The sequence below is a fragment of the Mycteria americana genome, chromosome 9 (assembly GCF_035582795.1).
Source record: "Mycteria americana isolate JAX WOST 10 ecotype Jacksonville Zoo and Gardens chromosome 9, USCA_MyAme_1.0, whole genome shotgun sequence".
NCBI classification, from domain to species: Eukaryota; Metazoa; Chordata; class Aves; order Ciconiiformes; family Ciconiidae; genus Mycteria; species Mycteria americana.
The window spans coordinates 30,770,398-30,793,984 of record NC_134373.1 but is presented as its reverse complement, the minus strand read 5'-3'; the positions used below and the strand labels follow the sequence as shown (position 1 = coordinate 30,793,984).

The 23,587-nt window shown below is 45.4% G+C and overlaps 1 protein-coding gene across 2 annotated transcripts in view; it reads left to right on the top strand.

Annotated features, from left to right (window-relative positions):
• Positions 1-4,385: 4,385 nt before the first annotated feature.
• TFCP2L1 (transcription factor CP2 like 1) overlaps positions 4,386-23,587 on the top strand; it is a 38,406-nt gene continuing 19,204 nt past the window's right edge. Inside the window, exons 1-3 of one of the 2 annotated variants that reach the window (XM_075511638.1) lie at positions 4,386-4,602; positions 8,993-9,144; positions 23,388-23,464. In XM_075511638.1, coding sequence (XP_075367753.1) covers positions 4,541-4,602; positions 8,993-9,144; positions 23,388-23,464 — 291 coding nt within the window. In that variant the 5' untranslated portion in view covers positions 4,386-4,540. The remainder of the gene's footprint in view (positions 4,603-8,992; positions 9,145-23,387; positions 23,465-23,587) is intronic. The other variant, XM_075511640.1, reaches the window with a different exon arrangement.

Below are 23,587 nucleotides of genomic sequence, written 5' to 3'. Positions count from 1 at the left end.
TTGTTCTCCTCTGTCAAACTGGCCACAGGACCTAAATGAATTCCTGTTTGTTTAACTTCTTTTTTTTTTTAGGAGAAAAATTTAGTCTTGATTTACATCTAGAAAATGGGGGTGGGGAAAGGGGGCTTTAACCACAAACTTTGGGAAAGTTGCTCTCATAGTTGATTACTTTCCTTGCTAAGTTGTGCAGTCTGGTTTTGGCCTCGGTTTATTAATTTGCAGTGTTTATTCCCTGGCTCTTGTATCTTTGCTGTGAGGTTTAGGAGCATTTGTTATGAAATGTTGATTTCCCATGTGAGTATTTATAGACTATGTTTGAGTCACCTGTTAATCTTCCTCTGGGTAAAACCAAACTAAGCTCCTTGTTTCTTTCACTGTAAGGCACATTTTCAAGACCTTATTCATTCTCAGTTTTTCCAGTTCAGTGTCCTCCTTCTGGGTTGTAGCAGCAAGACTACATTCATACTGCTGGAGGTAACCATTGCCCCGAACTGCTGGCCACCAGCCATGCCCCGAGGTGCTGTTCAGTAGAGGCCAACGGGAACCCACCTGGGCTGGTCTCCCTCTGCAAAGTGGACCTGCACAGGATGGATGAGGAGACCTCAGAGGTCAGTGGGCTACCCAGGAGAGCCTGCACTCGCCACTGGAAGCTGCCCCAAACCCAGGCAAAGGCATAGCAATGATTTTCCAGCTTTTAGAACAAAAAGGGCTGTATAAAACCTGTCCTTTCTTCATTCAGAACATCGCAGTTGATTACAACCTTGGGTTTTCAGCCCTTCCTAGTTTCTGGTGCCTTCAGTGTTTTCCAGGGAAGGCAGAGCAAATTAACCAGTCACAGTACAGCCACTTTTCTTGGTTATCTTGCAGAGCCTACTTAAATATAGTTCCCCCAAGGATCGCCAAGTCAGAGGCTGGAAACCTGTGAGGTAAAATACACACAGAGGCAACACAAAAGGCACCATGCTGATTTTTTTTTTTTTTCTTAAAGCATATTCAGTGCTTGGGTGACCATCCCAATAAGTCTTCCCAAGTCTCTGTAGCTCATTTCAGCTCCCTGCAGTTCATCCAGACAGGCTGCAACTCTATGGCCCATGCATCAGGAGAGAGTTGGAGTAATCCCTGAATAACCTTGACTAATGCCATAATGAGCTAATGGCAGCTTTTGGAAGCTCTTCAATACAGTATAATGTTCAACCTTGATCATTTAACTAAGTTTATTTTGGGCTTCATGAACACAAAATTGCTTATCTGACGTACAAGCTCCTGTTAGACTTTCCAGAAGCAATTCAGATGTTTGTGGTGGAATTCATAAAGGTATAGAGATGCTTTGTTTCCTTTGAATTTGGTGGGAGTTAAGTGCATAATTACTTTTACCAATGTGAGCTTTTACTTAACCATCTCTGCAGTGTTATAATGGTCCCACGCTCACATCCCTTTAGCCCCTTGGCTAATGGAAACACCTTTTTTCCAGAGGAGAAAGGGAACGGAATATGTGACTGTATCTCAGTCACTTCAGTGCAAAATCTACTAGGTTGGCCCTAAGTGCCAAGAAGCTGATCTAAACCTCTTGACTCTCCAGCAAATCAGATGAAGGGCATACATGTTTTCCACTCAGTGCGTGGCTAAAGGGATTGTAATGACCAGTGAAGCAGCAGAATGAACTTTTGGGGCAATAACATCTCAAACTGCAAGTGCAGATATTAATGTTTGAAGGTTTTGTGTTTGGGTTTTTCTGTGTTTTTTTTTTTTTTTTTAAATCAAAAGGACTTACATACTTTAAAATATTGTTCCTCTTTATGCCAGCTTGAACTCACTGGCACGGTACTTTTGTGCCCAGGCGCAAATATCCACAGGGAAAGAAACTTATTTTTAAAATACTTTTTCACACAAAAAGTATCCCGAGGTCCCTTCATAGCATTACCTCAAGTAGAAAAATCCATAAAAAAAGTATTCACTCAATCCCTCTTAGTCATATGAGCAAAGCATTTTACCATGGCCAATTGAACAAGCATCTAAAAAGAGAGATGAAGAGCAATCAGCACAGCAGAGGGAAAGAAATGACTTTCATCTGGGAGGGAGTAGGAGAGCAAAGGGAGGTTTGGGTGAGAAAGCTGTGGTGGAGAAGATTTCATCACTGAGGGGCTGTGTTAGGGAAAGAGGAAGAGCAGACGCCGGGCGATGAAGGGAGCCCAGAGGGGAGCAGAGGAGGACTTGGTCCGTGTGATGTGGTGGATTTAGAAGATCAGGAGAGGGTATTTGATGCTGTGATGCAAACTTCTGCGCTGGGGGAAGAGCAGGAGTTAGACCAGAAGAGGGCTGAGATTTCTTTCCAGAGAGGTAGACAAAGAACAAAGATGTCTTTTTTTTCATCAGATTTGGCTAAGAAAGGGATAGGAGGGACAGAAAGATTCAGAAGACAGAGCTGCTGGCAGAGTCTCTGCCAAATTAATTTGCAGATCTCACCTTATTTTCTACATTCAGCAACAGGCTAGAGAGGAAATGAATGGGATTGTTTTGAAGTCATCTTCCCTCCAACATACTTTCTAGAAAGATAGTAAAGAAAATATTGACATGCCAGATTTGACGGGATCCTTTGTTTCATACGGTGTGGTCATTTACTCTTACATTGGACTACATATTTCTCCAGTCAGTGCAGCAAAATACTCAAACTGGGGAAGGATATTTACTGTTTAGAGAAGTCCTTGGACACCTCAGCAAACTTTGTCTTGTTTCTCTGTCCAAGAGCTATATATAGACTTTGCTCAATCAAGGTCTGAGCAGCTGCTGCTGCTGCTCAGATGTTGAGTGAGCAGAGCTAAATATTTTTAAGAGTGTAAAAAAGTGACAAGATAACTCCCACCATTTTGCTTTGAAAGAACCAGGTGTTTGTCTAGCTGTATAGTAACAGAGGAGAGATAAAATACCTTAAAGACACATTTATCTGTGCTATTTCTTAGTCTGAAACATACAGAGACTGGCAGATATAAATAATGCATCTTAAAAACTTCAAGACTCATAATACCTCTGTAAAGCTACTTGGTTACCCTTCAGGTTACCTTGTTCTTCACCTCGTAACGCACCAGGATATGAACTGCCAATGCCTATAGTTATACTGCATCTGACTCTCTAGGGCTTGACCTAGTGATGCTCTCTAGGTGTTATGACAATATAGAGATTCTATAATCATAGCAGGATAATGAACATTTCATCCGACAGTGAAATGCCGCTATCTTGGCTGTGAAATATGGGAGTACATAATAATATATGCCGACAGCAGTGAGTAAACTGACTTTTTCTCAGTTGAAATTTGACTGGGAAGCTTGCAGGTAGGAAGGCTTCTCCTGCAAAACCAATTGGAAGATTTTTAATGACTCAGAGTAATTAAGGGTCTGTTTCCGTTTCTGCTGAGGGATAGACAATAGGACCAAACAGGGAACCCCCTCCACCATTTTGCTCCCCTCCCCAAACTTGGGGAGAAGGACTGGTGGGACAGGAAGATGCACAGAGAGCAGGGGGTTAGGAAAAAGATGGGTATGAACAGTCTTATAGGTGCGGATCAGGATCTGCAATTTGAAATGGTAAAGAAACAGATTTCTCCTTATCGAGTAGGGAGTTGGGTTAGGAGAGACAGAGGGTTTTTGGACACACCATCATATGGCTAATGGGTTAGGGGTGAGGTTAGTCCCTGACGCTGTCCTCTTGTTCCTGCACGTCCTCCGGCAAATTACTTTGTCTTTCACTCTCCCACCTGGAAAATACCCCCCTGACATAAAGTTCACATTAACAGGAAGCACAGGCCACAGGCCGGCCTACAAGACAGAGAGCACGGAGTTAAAACAAGCCGCTGTCCGCAATTTAAAAAACCAGAGACTTCAGAGGAACCCGAGCCCTGATTTCACACTCGGCCTCACTGCCGTCGGCCGGAGCTGCCAGGACACCCCCACGGCCCGACGTGAGGAGGCTTGCTTTTAAACAACACGGGCAATTTGGGGGTCAGACGGCAACTCCCAGCAGAGCCGGTCCGGAGCTGGGGTCCCCCCGGGCCCCGCTGAAGCCGCGCTGCCGCCCGGGCGCGCAAGCTGCCCACGCTGCCCACGGCGCGCTCTGCCGCCCGCACCCCTGCCCTCCCCACGGCCCCGCCAAACACCGTTCCCGCGGCGGGGCCACCTCCCGCCGCCTCCGCCCTTCCCCGGGGGGCCCGTCCCTCCGCCGCGGGGCTGCCCCGAGCCCTGCCTGCCCGGGGGGCCGGGGGAGGCGGCGGGACGGGACGCGACGGGACGGGACCGGCCGGGGCGGGGCGGGGCGGGGCGGGGCGGGGGAGGGCTCGGCCGGCTCCGGCGCCCCGTCCCGGCCAACCCGCGGCCGCCGGGGCTGAGCCATAAAAGCGCCGGGAGCCGCCGGGGCCGCGGCTCTAGCTGGCCGCAGCCGTGCCCGGCGCCTCGGGGTGGGCAGCCCGGCTGGCCCCCTCCTGCCGCCCGGCCTCCCCCGGCCCCAGGGACCGCGCCGGCGCCGGGCCCCCTCCCCGCCCGCCGCCCCCAAGATGCTGTTTTGGCACACGCAGCCGGAGCACTACAACCAGCACTCGACCGGCAGCTACCTGCGGTGAGTCCCCAGCCGCCCCGGGCGGCCTGAAGCCACCGGGGCTGCCCGAAGCCCCCGGGGCTGCCCCGCGCCCTCGGCCCCTCGGCCCGGGTGATGGGCGGGAGGGGTTGCCCTCCGTCGCCGAAGCCGCCCGCCCGCTGGGCTGCCCGGGCGGTTCCCGGCGGCCGTACCCGGCGGGCAGCGGAGCCGCGGCATCGCCCGGTCGCGCCAGGGTCGCGGCCTCGGGGAGCCCGCTGCGCCCGGAAAATAACTCTCTCTGAGAAGCGTGGGCGCTTCTTTTTTCGTTTCCCTGTCTTTTTAGCGCCTAGTTAGACAACTCTCTGCAGCCTCGCTTTATGGCTTTTGCCGGCTGCCCTCTTCTCAGAGGCGTAGGCAGCGCGGCTCAGAGGGAGAAGGTGCGACAGTTGCGGAGCGCTGCCAAAAGTCTCAGGAAAGCGTCTGTTGGCAAACTAAGGGGGCATCCAGTTTTCTCGGGACGCGATTTCTTTCTCTTCTTTTTGGGATGATGGGTAAAAAGCTCAGAATTTCACTTTTTGAACTTGTCTAAACCAGCTTTTTCCTGCTTCCACACAGTCGCTTTTAATTAAATGTGCCTAATTTAAGCACAAGGGCTGCTAAACAATAGTCTGTAACATGTGTAGCACAAACCCGTATTTCCTCCCTCCAAAAGACAACAAAGCAGACAACTTTGGGAGTTTCCTTTCTGCTGGGTGCTTATGAATTTTTTTTTTTTCTGAATATGTAAAGCTGAGCTCTCAGCTGGTGTCGATTGCTGCTGCTCCCCTGAAGTGCGATTTTGCTCAATTGCAGCAGTGGAGAACCTGGCTGGGGCCCAAGAGCCTTGCGTTCAAAATGTACCCCCCAAATAACCACTGTTGAGAGAACACCAAGTTTGTCTGGCGAAGCACTTCAAACACAGATAATAATTCCCTTTCAAGGAGACACGCAATCTTAATGATTCCTTCTCCCTTTTGGTGTACTTGCAAAGGAGTTTTTTTGACTGAATAATAACTTCCCATTATCAAATGATACAATACCGTGAGATTCTTGCTTTCTGGCAGCTTCCCTCTTTCTTCATACAAGGTGCTTCGCCTCCTTTCTCTATCCCAGTAAGTCTATTTTAACAACGTGTGTGGGGCAAAAGTCTTGTTCTCTCTTGATCTGTGCTTGCGAACCTGATTAGTTGAGGACTGTGACAATGGTAGTAGCAGATGAGCCTCAGCATTTGTACTTGTGCATACGGACTCTGCATTAGAGAGCATTTACAGTGCTCGGGTTGCTTCATTAACACCATGGATTTGTAGCATCAGAGTGCTACACGATCATCAACTCTGGATCAGCTCGAGCCCACAATTCAAATTCCTTGGAATCGGCCAGAAAACACATTAGATTATTTCTCCTGACTTGAATGCTAGATGAGGGGATAAAAGATACCTGATCTGGCAGGAAGGCTGCTAGTATGAAGGTAACCTGTCAGTGTTTTTAGGAAAAAACTTCAGCTTTAGTGAGTATCTGCCACTGTGACAGTGGTGTGTTTGATCTGGGACTAAAAGCCCTAAAACTAGTTTTATGGCAGGAATGGCCTCAGGTGTTTCAGGGAAGGTCAGTTGAATAAAACCCTTGTTTTTTCTAGAGACCTCTAATTCTGGCTGATTGACTCTCAGTGGGAATGGGTCAAGACATGCATTTCTAGAGGGGCATTCTTCTGCTGAGCTGTGCCTTCCTCAATGCTCTCCATACCCGCATGTAGCGACCTTGTTGAGGAAGCTGAAATAGTACAATCCTTGAAGTAGCTGTAGGAAAAGTTTGTATCAGTTATACTTTGCAGACATCAAAGGCTTTGTGCATATCTGAGACATCTGTGTACATTCTGCTGTACCTCAGTAGTATTTGTAGTTATAGCAAGACAATACTACAGAAAAATCCTTGTAAATCTTCATTCATTTTTATGGAAACCCGGTATGTATTTCATTCTCTGTTCTGCCAGATGGCTGAACTGTCTCAAATAACTTTCTCCCTTCCCAGGTAGGTGGACTAACCCTTGGTTAAGACCAGAACTGTAAAGCTTTAGCATAAAGCTGAAACTTGTGAGAGTTTTAAGGGTTTCCACCTTTTTTTAAAGGATGGGAACTGTTGTGAAAGCCTGCTTTTCCCAAGACTTGATTTGCAGCTCTTGAGTGAAGAGAGTTGAACAAATACTGTGACGTCTTATATACCTATAGCTTAGAAATTCTTTTAAGCCTTGATCTGTTGTTCATAACCTTCTGAGTTCCAAACACTTTTAATAAGGTGAAATATTCTAGCAGAGCTTCATCCAAAGCCACGGATACCACTGCCCATTAGTTCAAATGCTATAGGAATAAAAATTTGATTAACTTGTGTGGCTTCATCAGTGCTTCAATATGGCGAAGCTTTCCAGAAGCCAAATCATGGATTCCTCCATGCTTCCAGTCTTCAGTGATCAGACAGCTGTTCCAGCAAGTGTAGGGGTGTTAAGAACCTGATATGATATATGATATTTGAATTTTGACTTCCCCTTGCCTAAATTTCTCGACTGTTTCAGCTGAATAGGTGTACAAATTCCTTACCCGTAACTGTTAAACCTGGGCCAGATTTTGTGCGCTGTTTTTTGCAGAACTGCAGAAGCTTTCAGGCTTCAGAGTTTTTGATCTGTTCTCATCTGTAAAGCAACATGCATTCCAATAGCATTGTGCAGACGAGTGCGTTAACAGCAAATGTTGGCATCCGGGGTGAGTGAGATGACTCTGCGGAGCAGTATCAGATCCTGCGTGTGTGTGTGGAGCAATGCTATCTATTTCAGAAATCTACTGCAGGCATTTATGTCACTTCATTACTGTAGTAAATCATCATCACTAAGGAAAAAAAAGAAATCCTCTCTATGGCTGCAGTTAGGCAAGAGCAGTGATTATGTCAGTAATGCCAGTAAGCAAATGGGGATGCCTTTGAGTTGGTGATAATATGGAGGGGGTGGGACTGGAAGAGAGAATGGAAATAGAGATGGGTGTCTCTTTTCTCCTGTCTATATCTGAAATGGCACAGTTTGCTCTCTGGCTTTATTTTGCCATAAATAGGAGTACCTGTGTTTGAACCAGGTACTTCAACAGTTTGCTATAAACTGGTGCACCGTTTTACTGATGACCTGGGTAGCCTTCAAGGTTGTGAGTGCTATGAATGAATGCAGGGTGGATCATTAACTGAACAGGCAAGGAAAAAATTCTTAATGGTCTTTCCATAGGGAACATGCCTGTACACGCTGGCATGTTCCTGAACAGTTTTTCTTAAGGCTTTTTGTGTATGAGATTACTGAAAGGAGCAGAACTGCAGCCTCTGTAATGGGAATCTCAAGTCTTCACGCATCTGGAGGAAATGGAGGAGAAAAAAAAAAAATCACTCCTTATTCTGAAACATCTCTGTGTTCAACATAATCCCCTAATTTGGAAGGATATTAGTGCCTTAAGTAGGTGGACACACTGATCAGAAATGTTAGCAACATGGGAAAGGCTAATGCGCTTCTTCAGTATCAGACATACTAAGGTAAGGATGCTTATTCCTGACATCTCATTTTGTACTAATCATTCTGTTGTGCTCTCAGCCTTGTTAATACCTGTTCTGCTTGGGGATTAGTGTGGGTTGGGATCAGTTTGACTGCAAATCAGCAGGCAGGTCAGCATGAACATCTTGTAAAGGAGCCAGAACTGGGACTGTGCACAGGTCCTAGTGAAGCTGCTCCTGAGCACCTGTGTGCATTCATGAAGGGAGCCCCATGCTCTCTTAAGAGCTATGCAGTTCCTTGGGACCAGGTTTATTAGAGTGCAAGGAGATGTTACGAGTCAATTAATCCAGCAGTTCATGCCATCATTTACCTGAATGTCTCCTTTTTACACCAGAGCTGCATCTGCTCCTCACCCTTGGCTGCTACTTGTAGACATTTTACTATCTGGCATTCAGCTGTCAAAATAAAGTGCTCTTTCTCGCTTTTTTCTGAAAGGCTTTTGTCTGAGAACCCAAGAACCCTTAAACAAATGTATTCCACAAGGATGAAGAATCTATTTTTGATAATTTTTTTCCTCATCAGGAAGACTGCTTAACTGAAAATTAAATCTGATTTATGTTTTAAACATAAATTAATTCTCAGAAATACTCTGTTTTGCTAATGCTGTGTTCTTCTGTGTCTAGTGCTGACATCCTAGAGGCAGAAGTCGCCTTGTTACATTATACTGGCCAAATTCTTTCCTTTTTAGCTGTCATAGTCTCTGGAGAAGCATTAAGTTATCTCCATTATCTCAGAGCATGAGAATCAAATGCAGATTGAGGTGAGAACATTCTGTGAAGTCTTTGTAACTAAATGCGTGTGAATTGTATGTTGCAGAGATGTCCTTGCGCTGCCGATCTTCAAGCAGGAAGAACCACAGCTGTCTCCTGAGAATGATGCCAAACTGCCTCCCTTTCAGTACGTCCTCTGCACAGCCACGTCACCTGCTGTGAAACTGCATGAAGAAACTCTGACCTACCTCAACCAAGGTAGGGTTTGTACTACACTGAAGGAGGGCATATTACCTGGGAACAATTCATGAGAGGGAGATTGAATCCCATACTTGTGCCTTACTGGGAGGGCAGCGGGATGGGAAAAAAGAGGGAAAGAGATGGGGAGGGGGATGGAGGAAAGGAGGAATATTTAATTTTTCACATTTATATACCAGATTGTCAACTGATAAAATAATGAAGTGCCCATTGATTTAACTGTTGACTTAAAGCGGCATTATAGTATGCACAGTTTCCCATGGCCAGGTACTGGCTTGATCTCAGACAGTTTAAACTGCAGCCTCCTACCTTCATCTTAAAAGTCCAGATTAATTAAGCAGATTGGCAAACTTTGGGTTGGGGAGGGCTCTTAACATTGCAAATCTCCAAGTGCTGCTGGAGGGCATTGCCAGAGGATGAGTTAGCAAGTATCCAGGGGCTCCTTGGTGGTCTGGGCAGAGTCAGGGCATTCCCACTGGCTGGGTGATGTGGCTCTGCTCAGTCCCTAACTTGACAAGTTGCTGGGGTTCAGCGCATCAAGGTCCTCTATAACTGACCTCGTAGGCTAATTTTTACTCCTGGCAAACAAGCACTGTGTATTTCTCTAGGGTTTTTTGCCCTTTGGCAGAATTTGTGCATACACATCTGGTTGGAGTTTGGCTGTCACTTTGCAGTGCCTCCTGCATGTGGGTCCTGGAGGCATCAGACTTCTCCAGGCACAGATTACCCTAAAACTTATTACACTTATTTTCTGCCAGGTTGTAAACAAAGGCATTAGCCCAGCAACAAGCTGAAGGCTGACTGCCCTATGTTACTGCGATCCTCTCCTGCTTCAGGACACTGCCCCAGTTCCTCAAGCTTTGTGCACTGAGCTGCTCTGGCTATGTTTCTCTCAATGTCTGTACAAAGCAGAGCTCTGACCTCAGGTGCATCTGGCTGCTGGATCTGTGTTGCTAGCTGGTAGACCCATGGAGCCCCCCTAGGAAGATCAGCCAAGTGCTGCAGGCTCTATCTGAGGAGCCAGATGTTTTGTCACATAAGCTGGCACTGTGCTGTCTCACAGATCAAAAGATTCTTGAGACTTGTGACTGTCTTCCCAGTTTATCATCCAAATACAGAAGACCCCAGGAGGTGATACGGGGCATATCAAGGGTGAGATGGAGATGAATCTTCCTGTGAAACACAAAATTCTTTCTTGTTTCAGAGTAAAAGATTTTCTGTTGTGAAAAGCAGTTGATGGCCAAATATTTTAGCATACATCAGGCAGTACCTGCTTTTTTACCTTGGTAGGACAAAAGTTAGACAACTCTCTACACGATACCATGAGTTTTAAAACGGTGTGACTAGAGCAGTCTAGGTTTTCCTCTATAAAGTAAGACTGTTGCTGCCTTTGCAGATAGACCACATTGTATTATCCTTTCTCCTGCTTACTATCGCAAGGAGTTGTCTCCTGCTCCATCTTGACACAGTACTGACCTGTTTCCTGGGCAGACCACCAGTTCTTGTATATCTTCTGCATCTCTTTCATCCCTCAAGGGGGGAGGTGGGATGTGTCCTTGCAGAATACACCCTGGAGGGCATGAGGCTGGACAGGCCTGGGGGAACAAAGCAGGGATGAGGCTGGCACAAGCTGTGCAGTGGAGCAGAGCTGGGAAGGGCCTGGGGGAAGACGTGGGCATGCCTTAGTGCTGTTGGGTTGCCACAATGAATGGAAACAGCACCTTTTCCTAGAGGGTCTTTGGGGTGATTAGTGGTAAAAGGTGGTGCATCTCCTGATAGTTGAATGGCTCACTGCTTTCTGTTCCTCTTGGCAGGAGCTTCGCATCTGCCTGCCACCTTCCCAGGAGCATCCTCACCTCATTTATTTAAGCTCCCAAGCAATATGTTTTCCTTCTTACACTGAGATGCTCTGGGTTTCTTGAAAAAACTCTTGAAATTCAAGGCTCTCTGTAGATGAATTTTTTTTCTTGATCTTGCAATGTACCTACTTTTAAAAGCCATTCTGGTCCACTCCAGCAGGTTGCTTCAGAGTCCACACCATTGACTGTGATCTTGCTCCCAGCATTGACCCTTTCCAGTAGCAAGGGCAGGCCTTGACTGTAAAGTCATCTGACATGTAGTCTGCCTTGATACTAAGTCCCTTAGACCAAAATCCCTTTCCTGTGCTAGTTAGGAAAAAGGGACTGGAGTCTGCTCCCACGTGGATATGAGCTGCTGTGAGAAGCTTGTGTGTTCATTGGAGGTAACTACAGATATGGGAAGAAGAGGATGCTGGACACACCCTTCAACCAGCTGTGGTCAGAGCTGGGAAGTCTAATTTCTGTTGGTGGGATATTAGTGAGGACATTGCCTGAGGTTAAAACGAGGTGAAGATTTGTCTTGCAATTCCAGGACAAAGAATCAATTTGAATTGGCAGGTAACCTCCCATTTCACTTAGAGGTTTCTGTTTGGGAACTACCACATAAAAGCGTATTTGGTCTTTTTCATGACATCTGTGTCAAAAGCATGTTCCTCATATGTTGACCTTCTGGAATAAAAAATAGGAAGTGTGTCTGTTGAAAAGCAGAAATTAAAGGCTTGAGTCAAATTTTCTTCTCCTTTCAGCAACACTTCTCTGCGGGAACCACTTTTCTTCAGCTGTATAGTTTCCCAGCAGGTACCTGTTGTGTAGGTATTTTCCCATCCCTTCTCCAAAACCAGAGGAGGGTGCTGCAACTCTTTACTTTGACCTGCTCAACACAAGCCAGGGAATCCCACACTGATCTCAGTTGTCCTGCCTGAGCTAGAGCTAAGTGCAAGTTAAAGGCTCTGACAGAAAATGAATCCCATCAATAGAATTATGTTATATGAGCTTGAGGAGGTATGTGAAGGGGACCTTGAGTCAGCCCAGGCCTCTGGAGCCAATACTCACAGCATGGCAGAAGAGCTGACTGACTCCGGAGCACTGTGACACAGCTGCAGTGCCATAGCCATCTTATGAAGCAATTTAGACCATTCCCTATGCCTTATCACCTTATGCTGACTGTAAGCAAAGGGACACCTCTTGTACCTTACCCTCTTTCTGTGCTTATCATGGTCTGGCCAAATACTATTACACAAAACTTCCCTTCTTCCTTGTATGCTTGAGTTTTGTGATGGATTACTTTAGCAAATGGGTAACTGCATTAATGGATGTCCCTCTACCCTGGCTGCGCTGGTGAGATCTTCAGTCGTAGCTGCCTCCTAGTAAGGCAGATACAAAGACACGGTGGCTGTCCCAGCTCCACAAAGCAATTCACATCCAGTGTGGTTACTTACCCAAATCGTGAGGGGTTTAGGGTTTTCTGCTTGCTGGGTGACTTGCCACTTGCATGTCCAAATGTTCCTTTCTGACTTGAGCTCTTCACCACTCAGTAACTGACCTTTTGTCACCATGATGCAGCTCTACTCCCTGCCCTGAAACACTTACTCCACATGTGACTGGTTCAGTGGTGGTTCAATGAGTGGACCAGTTCAGGAGACGGTCCATGTGCAGAACTGGATAGAAGAAAGGTCAGGTGTGGCAGAGCTATGGAGTGGGGAAAGCTGGAAGAGCTGGGTAGCAAATGGAAGGCTAAGTTGCGTAGCAGAGATAGAAGAGGAACTGGTGGAGGGATTCAGGTGAGATCTGAAAGGGTTTCACATGGACTAGGAAGAAGGGCTGTCCAGTGGCTGTGTTTGTGTACAAATGGGAGAGGGATGGGAGAGGGCTCCAGCCTTGTGGAGCATAGTGACTTCTCATGAGCCTTGCTTCTTGCTGGATAGACATAGAGAGATGGTCAGTGGCATTGAGGAGGAAAAGGTCTTTGGCCTGGGCTCTCCACAAGCATGAAGGAGGAAGCTGAGAAGACTCCTGAGCTGGAGACCAGTGTTTTCAGCAAGGGCAGGGGAACATAGGGGAGCAAGCTTAGCTGTTGTGTTAAGTTGACTTGGGGACATTCAGCAGTGGCAGGCTCCCAAGCTTGTCTGCTCCAGTTTGAAACATTGAGCGCTCGCTGGCTGCAGCTCTAGAACCAGCCTGTAAATGAAGTAACTAGAGTCAAATCCTTAGCTTGGTTTCCAAAGACTGACTCATTACACTTGTCCTTCCCGATCTCTTCCCCCCCTGCCTTCCCACATTCCTTGGGAAACTGGAGCCAGAGCCCTATTAGCCCAAATTGAACATCATCTTAGTTTGCTAATCCTTGGGGCAGTTTCTACGTTGAGATCTTTACTGGACCTCGGGAGGATTACTCATCCGATGGGACAAAGTATAGACTTATTAGTATGGTGTCTTAACACCACTCCACCTTCAGTCCACGAAACTGGTAAAGGTGCTGTGTCCTCACGTTAGGAGCTGCTGCTGGCATCGCTCCTTTGGTGAGGGATTGCATCTGTCAACAAAGCTACACTGTCCAGAAGTCTGCAGCACAAACATCGCCTAACGTTTTTGGAACTAGCCCGCCTTTTAGCACTATTTCAGTGTCTCTCGTGGATAGAGATTTTCAGACAAACAATCAACCAGCAACCATATTACAAACGGATGCTTTAGCAAGAGGGCTTGATGCAGTTGCATATCCCATGGTCTGCAGTCATATGGGGTGTGGTCTGACCATGGCTGGTTGAAACTAGTTTCAAACATGGACAGAAATGGGAGCAATGAAGGTGGTTCCGGAAATTGCACCAGGAGGAATGTGGAGGAAACGAGCACTGTACAGTAGATCTGAATGCTAATAAATGTGTGGAAATAAAATCATTCCTTTAAAAAACAAAACAAAAAGCCAAAAATCACAAAAACCTGAAAGTCATTGCCCAAGGGAATCAGCTTGTATTGCCAGAACCGCATGTGGACTGTGAGCTATTCAAGTCATGATTTTGTTTCGTGACCAGCACTGGGTTGGCTCAGAGCCTCAGATCTAAATTACTCCAAATAGAGGGTGGTTAAGGTTGATGGCAGGGGGTCACTGAGGGCAGGCTGTGTGACAAAACCAGCCCTGTCCCGCAGTGGTACTTCAGAGTAACTGGCCGTCACCTGCCTGTAAAGTTTTCCTGGGCTCTGTTCAGCTCTCCAGATCTGTGGTATGTGACTTGTGGTTCTTGGCCATGTGAGGGTTTTAGTATACAGCTGGTTAGGGTTAGGAAGGCTGGCCATCTCTGCTTTACAGTGTCTTCCAGGAGTCATCTTTATTGCCAGTCCTAGACAGTTCAGAAAACAAACAAGCCAAAAACCAAAACTGTGAGGGAAAACCACTAACATCTGAGAAGACCTGTGATGATATTGGGAGCATTGCTGTAGAGGTGCATAAGCAACAGATGCCTCACGAAGCTAAAGATGGACTTAGTTTGAGTCTGGGTCACACCTAAATGAAAGCCGTAAATTTCAGCCCTCTGGTGCAAAGGCATGTATCCAGGTTCAAGACACGTGCATAAACTGGTACACTTTAAACTGTGCCGCGTTTAAAATTTGCTGAGTGTTGTCCTGCCTCAGCTCACTGCAGACATGCCATGGTTTCTCCTCCAAAGAAAGGTGCATAAAGCACTGGGCAATGAGCAGGTGAAGAGGACATCTTGAAGCTGATTGCTAATTGCTTGGGTAGGAGATGAAATTGTTTGCAACAGAAGGCAAAAGAGAACCTTTGCCTCCCTTAAAAAGTCTAAAGTTAAAATTTGGTTGTCTAATCTTCTACAGCCAGAGAACCCAGTTTTAAACACTGAGATTTACAGTAAATGAAAAAAGCTGTTTTGTATTGACGTTAACTCATACGTAATTGAGTTTTTACGGGGTCACAACTGTCTGAATGTTTGTAGTTTTCCTGGAACAATTCTTTATTTGCCTAAATGAAGTGTAGAGAAGGCTGAGTGACCAGCTCTGCCTGGGTGTGCTTCTGATTTAATTATAGCTCTGTTTGTGGGGATATTTTTGCTTTGTCCCATGCTAAGAACTGCCTCTTTTCCTAACAATCACTGCCATCACTGACCAGGCCCTGGGTATTTCAAGGAGCTCTGCTGCTGGTGGCCTCTCCTGTGTGAACATGCGCTCCACCCTTGCCTGAGATCACAAGCACAATGACTGTGTAGTTGAGACTCTGAATATCAGGTGCTCCCTGGTGGCTGCCCACCTATGCATCCTTGATCCCCAGTCATTGTGGGGTGCCATGCTGCTCCTTGACCCCTTTCCACTCTGTTCCTGGGTTTGGATGGCTTAAAAAATGGCTAACAAAGCTGGTTTGTCTTTCCCATTTCTGAGACTGGCTACTTTCTTGTGGTGCACCTCTTCATCTTTGGAGAAGGAATTTGTCTACTGCCTGACTTTGAAGACAGCTCTGAGAAGGTTTTGGTGTCTCAGCTGAAGCCATTAATTGTGCTAGCAGCAATTTCCCCATATGTTTGGCAGCTCTGTCTTCACTTGGCAGCCCAGGATAAACAACCCTGTCTCCAAACCACACCATCCCTAAGCTCACTATGAATCTTGCTTCAGATGACAGGGCACCTCTGCATAAGTAGAGCATCTGACTTCTGTTGTCCCTAGGAAGCTAGAATCTCAGTTGTCTTTTAACCAAGAGGCTGTTTTCTATTCTTTCTGTAGTCCTTTCTTCTGTTGCTAACATCTGGATGAAATTCAAATGGGATTGTGAACTTGCTGGATTGTAGCCTGTGCACAACTCCTACTGGAAGCCCCTAGACTGCGTTTTGTTCTCCCACTTCCATAAATCTTCAATATCTGTGAAGGAAGGAACTGCTCAGAAGTTCCTCTGAGTGTAGTGAGAAGTAAGGGAATATCTGTAAGATTTTTTCCTTATATTCCATGTCACTTTTTTACTTTCCTCCATTACCCATATGTATTTTGAGATTCTTGTAATTATAATAGTGATTTTTTTGCCTGTGTTTTTACAGCATTTACTGTCTGTGTCAATGTACCTATCAATCTGAGAGGATGTGGAAATTTTTCAATTAGCTTTCTCTAACTTGCAGTGTCCTAAAAGATCACATTTTAGGTAGCAATAAGAAGCTTGGGAAGCACTGTAGGTTTGACATGATTAGCTGTTTTTATAGGTGTAATGTATGATACCTTCTTTCTAATGAGGCTGGGAAAAAAATGCCTTTTTTTCCCTTTGCTTCCTACCAAGCATTTATTATGTGTTCTTGAAACTAGACAGCAACTACTTGAGCAGTGAGATTCCTCTTGTCCTAGCTTGGTGCCACATTTGTGACCTATGTCAAAGGTACGGTCTGCTTTGATGGGCAGTTGTCAATCAAATCTTCTCCCCTGCTCTGTGGTAGGCACTGAGTAGCCAGGTGTGGGAGTGGGACTTGCTTTCTCCCAGTTTCTCACTGCGGAAACGTGGTAAAGGAAGCAACTTACCTGAGGGCATCTGAGGGAGCTGTTGGGTGGGGTCCGGAGTTGTACTCAGCTTTTCTGCATCCCTCTTCAGCACCCTCACCCGGGACCATTCTTCTTAGTTATCTGAAACTCAAGTAAATATTACACGCAAAGCTGCTCTTACAGAGCTATAAAACCTGTTGTCCAAATTGACTTAGAACAGGTCGAAACCAGAAAAAGCCTGTATTTTTTACTTACACAGAGGGGGCTGAGGTTTTCTGAGCTGGACAGATGTGACTAAGATAGCCCTGGGTGTTTCAAGTACATGCTAGAGAAGTGGAAATACAGGAAGAAATTATTTTCACAGGGCAGATATTTTTTCAGCTTTGCATCAGAAGTCAGTAATTTCTTCTATGATTAATTTGTATTAAAAATCAAAGTTTATACCATGGCTTAGATAAGGTGGGGTCCAACAAAGTGGATGAGGTCTATGCAAGAGAAGCCGAAGTGCACACAGTGAACTTAGCAACTGGGAGTGTTTCTGTGTCTGCTGGACGGTTTTGTGTTCTTGATTCAAAGTTAGACTGTAGTCTTGGTGGAATTAAATGTACATCCCTCTCTTTTGAGTGGAAACCACTGTAAACGAGGAGTGTTTCTGTTAGTGCCTGTTAGCTATGAAGTGTCACCACTGTAAAATAGACCATCTTCAAAAGTCTGGGAAGAGTAGGGCTCAGCCAAATGTTCATATAGTAAATGAGCACTGAAATTTTCCTCCAGCAAACTTGGCTCTGAGGCATGTGTTTGGCTTTCCCACAAGAAAGAGGTAGGGAAAGAGAAAGGAGGGGACAAAGAAACCCCCTTGAGTTGGGGGCAGATTGTAAAAGGAGGAAAAACATAGGAAGAGACATGATGACAGTGTAGCTCTATGGTGTGGTAGTAGAATTAGTAGTTGAATTGGTCTGCTGTGTTCCTGTAGTCTTGCCACCCTCGTGGCAGTGGCAAGTAGGGCAGGTATCCTCAGGTGCGTACTGAAACACGGTGGAGCTAAGGTAGCTGTGCTGCAAAGGGAAACAGGAGGCAGGTGAAGGGCAAGACTGTGAATACTAAAGCAAGGCATGTGTAAATTGTGGTTCTTATTGCCACAGTATAAGCAAGTTCAGAAGGAGATTGTACAAAAGAGGAGTTTGTGAGCATTGGTCATGACTGGGAAGCTTGATAGGGATATGATCTGGACACTGAATACCAGAAACTGGGAAGTTATGGCCAGGAAAGGGTGGGCTGTATGCACCCTGCTCCATCCCTGGGCACTTATAACTGCGTGCTGTGTTGAAGATGAGATGTGGGGCAAGGTGGGCTACTGTGTCAGGATGATTCTTGTGTTCCTTCTACATTTCCTGGCCCACAGTTGGTCCTCCTTTGCAGGATTTCCATGTTCCTAGCATAGCGGGAGCTTTCAGGGTGGCCTACTGGCTGGTGAATTCATAATATCCACTGGATAAACAACATCTACAGCATCTCGTCAAATGAGGCTGCAGTAAGCAACTGCAGAATACGCACTGCCATTTGTGGCCTGGGGAGGGAGGACACTGCCCTTGCTCCCTGTCCTGCAGAGTGTCTGCACAGGGGACGCTTCAGCAAGTCTTATGCTAAGTTTTATTTTTGCTTTTGTCTGCCTAAAAAGGGTGGGCAATCAAGCATGCAAGTTCAGATGCCAGCTCTGTCACTCTTGCCTGTTTACCCTGTGGGTTCATTAATCTTTTTTGTCAGAAAAATCTCTGTGTGTGCCTGATGCCCTGAATAGTTGCATTTGGCTGTTTCAAAGGTGATCCTCCTGCCTGCTGGATGTGCTTTGGTTTAGGAGGATAAATGCTTGCTTTTTTTTTTTTTTTTTCTTCCCCCTCCTCCTGCATGCTGCATTCGACTGTCAGCATTCCTTTGCCTTTATCTATGCGCTATTTAGGATGTCCATATAAAGTTGCTAAATGGAATTTTTATTGGCCAGCTTGGCTTAATAATCAAACAGTTTCCAGGCTGGTTCTGTCTAGTGCTGTGTGGATCCATTCTGAGAAAGAGGACTCGCAGTTGTTTTTTTTCTTTCCACAGATTTTTGTTGGGGGTATTGCTTAGTATAAGGTTAGGGTTTAATTAATTGCTGGAAAGGCAAGCAGACTGCTTGGCTAGACTAAATAAGGCCTGAGTCATATTGGTCTGGAACATCAGCATCCTAATTGGAAATTAGTGTATCGTATCGGTGTATCGTGCAGAAAACCACAAAATGCGTAGTGCAAGTGGCCCCTGAAATGTAACACCAAGACAAAAAAACCAAGCAGGATATTGTGGTTGTGTAGCAAATAACCTTTGAACAAAATGTAACTGTGAGCTTGAAATAATGATAATCTTCTATAATCAGAAGTTGCCTAGAATTCCTGATGACTGACTAAATTCCAGCAATGGAAATCAGTTAAACTGTTATAGCTTGTACCTTTTGAGCGTGTGAAAGCGTTCCCATGTTGAGCTAAATTATTTTTCATCCGTAGCAAATTGTTGACTTTCAGTTCTTTTGTCCCCAAAGTAAGTGGTCATGCCTGCATTTAATGTGCGTTAATTACCAAAGACAATAAAAGTTAAAAAAGTAAACAGTCTATAAATCCTCTTTAAGATAGATGCAATTGCTTTATGAATCACCAAACAGGAACTCTCTGGACCTGGGTGGTTACTACTTTGCTGGATACTACTCTTGTTTGTAAAGCAGAGTTGCTCAAGCTCTAGCCTAGGAGGAGATTGCATAAATTTGCTGTTGCTCAGGGAATATCTGTTCAAAATACAAATTACAGTGTATCATTACCCGCCCAGGTTTTTATTGGTGCTCCTGAAGCTTTCAGTGAAGCTGGGAGACAAATTGCATCTCAGGAATTTAATGTGGTTTTCCAAATATTTATTACCGCTCTGTTCCCTGCCTGAGGTAGGGAAGAAGGGCTGCGGCAAGCTCTGTGCGAGGGGAGCACCGGGTCGCGCGGGCAGGAGGCTGCTTTGGCCTCGGCTACGCTGGGGATTTGCGTGCAAAATGTATTCTTCATTTCAAGAAGTGATAGAGATGCTTTAGGTGCCCCCTAGTATGTACGTGTCCAATATTACAACATGCCCAGAGACCAGGCTGGTCACCGACTTTGAAGCTATCTTGAATCTGTGTTGCATGTGGTGGTGCAGCTATGGCCCGTGTTGAGAGCATGGAAGGAAAGGGTTTCAGCAAGTTGCTGGCCTTTAGCACTGGGTTTAAGACTAAAGTTCAGCAATGTTGAATATCATCCTGGTAAAGGGGGACTGCTGTGAAACTGCCACCGCTGCTCTCCGTTGCCACAGATGTTTTCTTCAGGCTCGTCCTTCCATCTGAGCCCTGTAGATGTTAAACCCTTGTCAGCTGAGGACCAGATACTGCCCTGGTCAAGGTCAGACCATTCAATCAAATCATTGCAGAGTCTCAGCATCGGTACCCTCTGCCCCTGTCTTCAGCTTTACCACCAGGTGTTGACTTGGCAAGATGTAGTCTAATCTGTATTAATCTGTATTTCCATCTGAAACAGATGGAAAAACTCAGTATAGGGGAACTCTATATTTCAGCTGTATGTTTTGGATGTAGCTAGTTGCAGCCTGTCTTGGGAACTGGGAATACAGTTTGTTTTAGTCACACTTGTGGCCACATTTCTTTACAGATTTAGATACCTGAGTAAGAATGATCTGTTACTGATTTAGTTGTAGCAGAAAATCGCAGTCTATGCCTGCTAGTGCTGATGAGTCAGTGATGCAGGATTCATAGATGATCTGTGTACCAGAGCCTTGAGTGACTTCTTTGCCCTCTTTGACGCCAGGGGGAGTTCAGCTTTCTTCAGCTATTAGTCGCTTTATTTTACAAAGGGATCCTGTTTTCCAGCATCCAAGTACTGATTCGTTAGTTTTGGTTTTTTTCCCTGCAATTAGAGCAATTGCAGGGCTGAGATTGTAACTCACCGTTTCAGGAGTTTTGCTGGTAGTGATGGTGGAAAACATAGGGTAAACAAGCTTTGGAAGGTATTTTTCAAGGAAAAAATATAATCCGAGCAGTTCGGTGCTATAAAAGTACAAGTATCTGAACCCTGTCCGTGCTATACCAATGAATTATGGGTACTGTTAGCCACGAAGCAATGTATTTGCTGGAATAAGTTGTAGGGAGAATGAATTTTTCAAAATCAATACCAAAGCTTTTATATATAAAGGAATTGTGAGGAATTAGGACCGAATTCTCACTGATAGAGTTCCACAGAGGGGGAAATAAACTGCATGTTTATGAAGCTTGGCTGGGAGCAGTCTTGTTTGGATAACAGTTCTGTGTAGTAACTGCAGTTAAACATTCAGAGGTCAAGGGGAAAGCAGCTAGCATAAAATACCATTTTTGATTGAGGTTTTTCATGGCGCAAACTGAGTTCCAGGGCTTACATCAGATGACCCATATATCTTTCATCAAAGCATTTTATTTCCTCCTTGGCTTTCTATTTAATATTAACTCTGTCTCCACTACAGTTTCTTTTTTACCAGTGGGCAGAATGTGTTTCTAACTCCATCCAAGCTGGATCACTCCCATCAGGAGATGTGTGGTGCCTGCTGTCTGCTGGGTTGCAGTATTGTTCCTATCCCGTGCAAGTGGTTGGAAGAAGCATGCTGCAGAGTTTTTGAGTGCTTGATGCTATTTTGAAGGGAACATGGCCAATGTTTTTATGCCCGTTATTTTCTTTTGTCTCATTGGAACTGCAAATAAACAGATCAGGCTGACCAAAGAGTAGGAGTATATCAGTGCACAAAGGTGTCCCAAAAACTGGTTCATTCCTGAGATACTCGCTGAATGGCTGGCAGTGCTTCTGATTCTACCATTGCCTTCCTCTATAGCACAGCTTATGCCACTTAATGTCTCTGTCCCTGTTACTCCATCTGAGTACAGTCATAGATCTGTTTTACTGTCTCTTGGACGCTCATGGTCTCAAATAGTAAATTAGTTTTCTGTAATGATTAATTAGCCTCATATTTGCATGGGGAATGACCTGTAAGTGCAAGAGATGCTTGGCTGTGTAAATTAGTTTGAGGCAATGAGCTGTATCACTCTTTAGCTGGTGAAATCTATCCCCGAACTGAGCCATCAAGCAGCCAAGTACCTCACACAACATAGATACACATGTACAACATATACACAGATACATGGTACAACATAGAAAACCAATTTTGTGAACCTGAGCCTGATTTTTTTTATGCTAATGCAACAGTATTGATTATGTGGGGAGATACGTAATCTCTCTAAAAATTGCCAAGTAAACAATATTAACGTGCATCAGTGGGAACATGAGAAAGTCTCTTGAGTTAAAGTGTGGAAGTCCTCAATTTCAGGACTGTGGTTTACAAAATCCACTTTTGTTGTCCAGCAGTCTTCAAAGGAAGGTCTCTGTTGTTATTTTGGTTTATGTATGTGCAAAGAGATGGGTTAAGATCTATGCATGTTTCCAGTGCTTAATTTGGTACTTCATACGGTTTATTCTCCCCTCTCCCCATGCCCTAAGCCACTTGCTGGATTCAAGGGTCATTTCCTGTTTGCAGAACTCCTATTGACATCAGTAGGAGTGTTGTGCAAACATTTGGGACTTCAATATGGCCTCTCTTGTCCTTTTTTTTTTCTCCTGCCAGCCAGCTGAATAAGCACAATTATCCCTGTGCTCTGGTGATATGGTCTGTACTCACGCGGGCAACCGGAAGAGCTGGAATTCCCAAAAGGGAATCTGCCTGAAACGCAGTGCCCTCCTGACACATCTGCTGTCATAAGTCTTCTATTTCTAGATCCAGATCCAGAAATGTAGCATTTTTTGTCTCTGCTGGCCGTAACTGCTTAGAGGGAGATATATCTGCTTTGCAGTTTTCTGCAGGGCCAGTTCTGAGGAGATACCGGTTGAGCCAGAAAACCCAAACTGATCTCCTTCTTGGTGCCTGCCTTGTCGTACTTGTGCATTTTTCAGTAAAAGGGATGACAGCAAGATGAACAAGAAAAACTAGCTATAAGGTGTACATATGCTCCATTAATCCTAATGATCCTGTCCTGCCTCTGTACCGGCTGTAGGTTTATTGTACAGAGTTGTACAATGAGCTTTTGTGCTTAGCCATTCGTGCTTAAGGTATTGGGACATCAGTCTCCTTTGTCTACTCTCAGCCTTGGAGGGAGATGCTATTTCATAAACCAGTTAGCTAAATTCAACTAACTGGCTAAATTCCTTATGCTGAGGGTGGTGGTGGGGTGCTGGAGTATGAATTCCCTTCCTGGAATTGGTCCTTGCACGTCCTGTAGTACCCACTGCTGCTTCCACACGTGTGTCTGAAGGAGTATTTATGCCCTGGGCAGCCATGCTCAAGGCCTTATGGAACAAATCTTGTGTTTCTGGTTCACCGAAACACCTTACAGACCTGACTGCTCTCTGAAGAAGGCGAGATTTTGCCCAAGTTGCTATCCTCTGCAGAATAGTGCCTAGACTTGTTGTGCCAGAAGCTCTTCACACAACCGTTGCTTCAGCAGAAGGGACAGACAAAGGCAGTGCTGTTACAGCCATGTGGCACGGGGGGACAACTGCCTCGAACACCTTGGTGACTTTCTGAAGGGTGACCAGAAAACTGTAGCAGCCCTGGGAGACAGACTATGATCGATGCCCTGAGAGCTTTTAACTGCCAAAAGACAAACCTTCCCCTCGGATTTCTGCTGCGCTTTAGTGCCTACTCGATTACTGGGGGCAAATGCATTATGTTACCAAAAATGAGCTTTCCCTGATCAAACGTATGCTTTATTAGCCACGTAAATGCCAGCATGACTCTCTCATTGCTACAACATATTAAACACCTTGGAAATGTTTCCTTAAACTCTAGGTCAGTCTTATGAAATCCGTCTACTTGAGAATAGGAAATTGGGAGAGTTTCAAGATTTAAACACAAAATATGTAAAGGTAAGGAGAAATATAGATTTCTTTTCTTCCTGCTACTACATACAGCCTCTAATGAAGGGCCTGACCTTGCTCACACTGAGACAATGGAGAATACTTTGCCATTGTTTTTAATAGGAGCAGGGC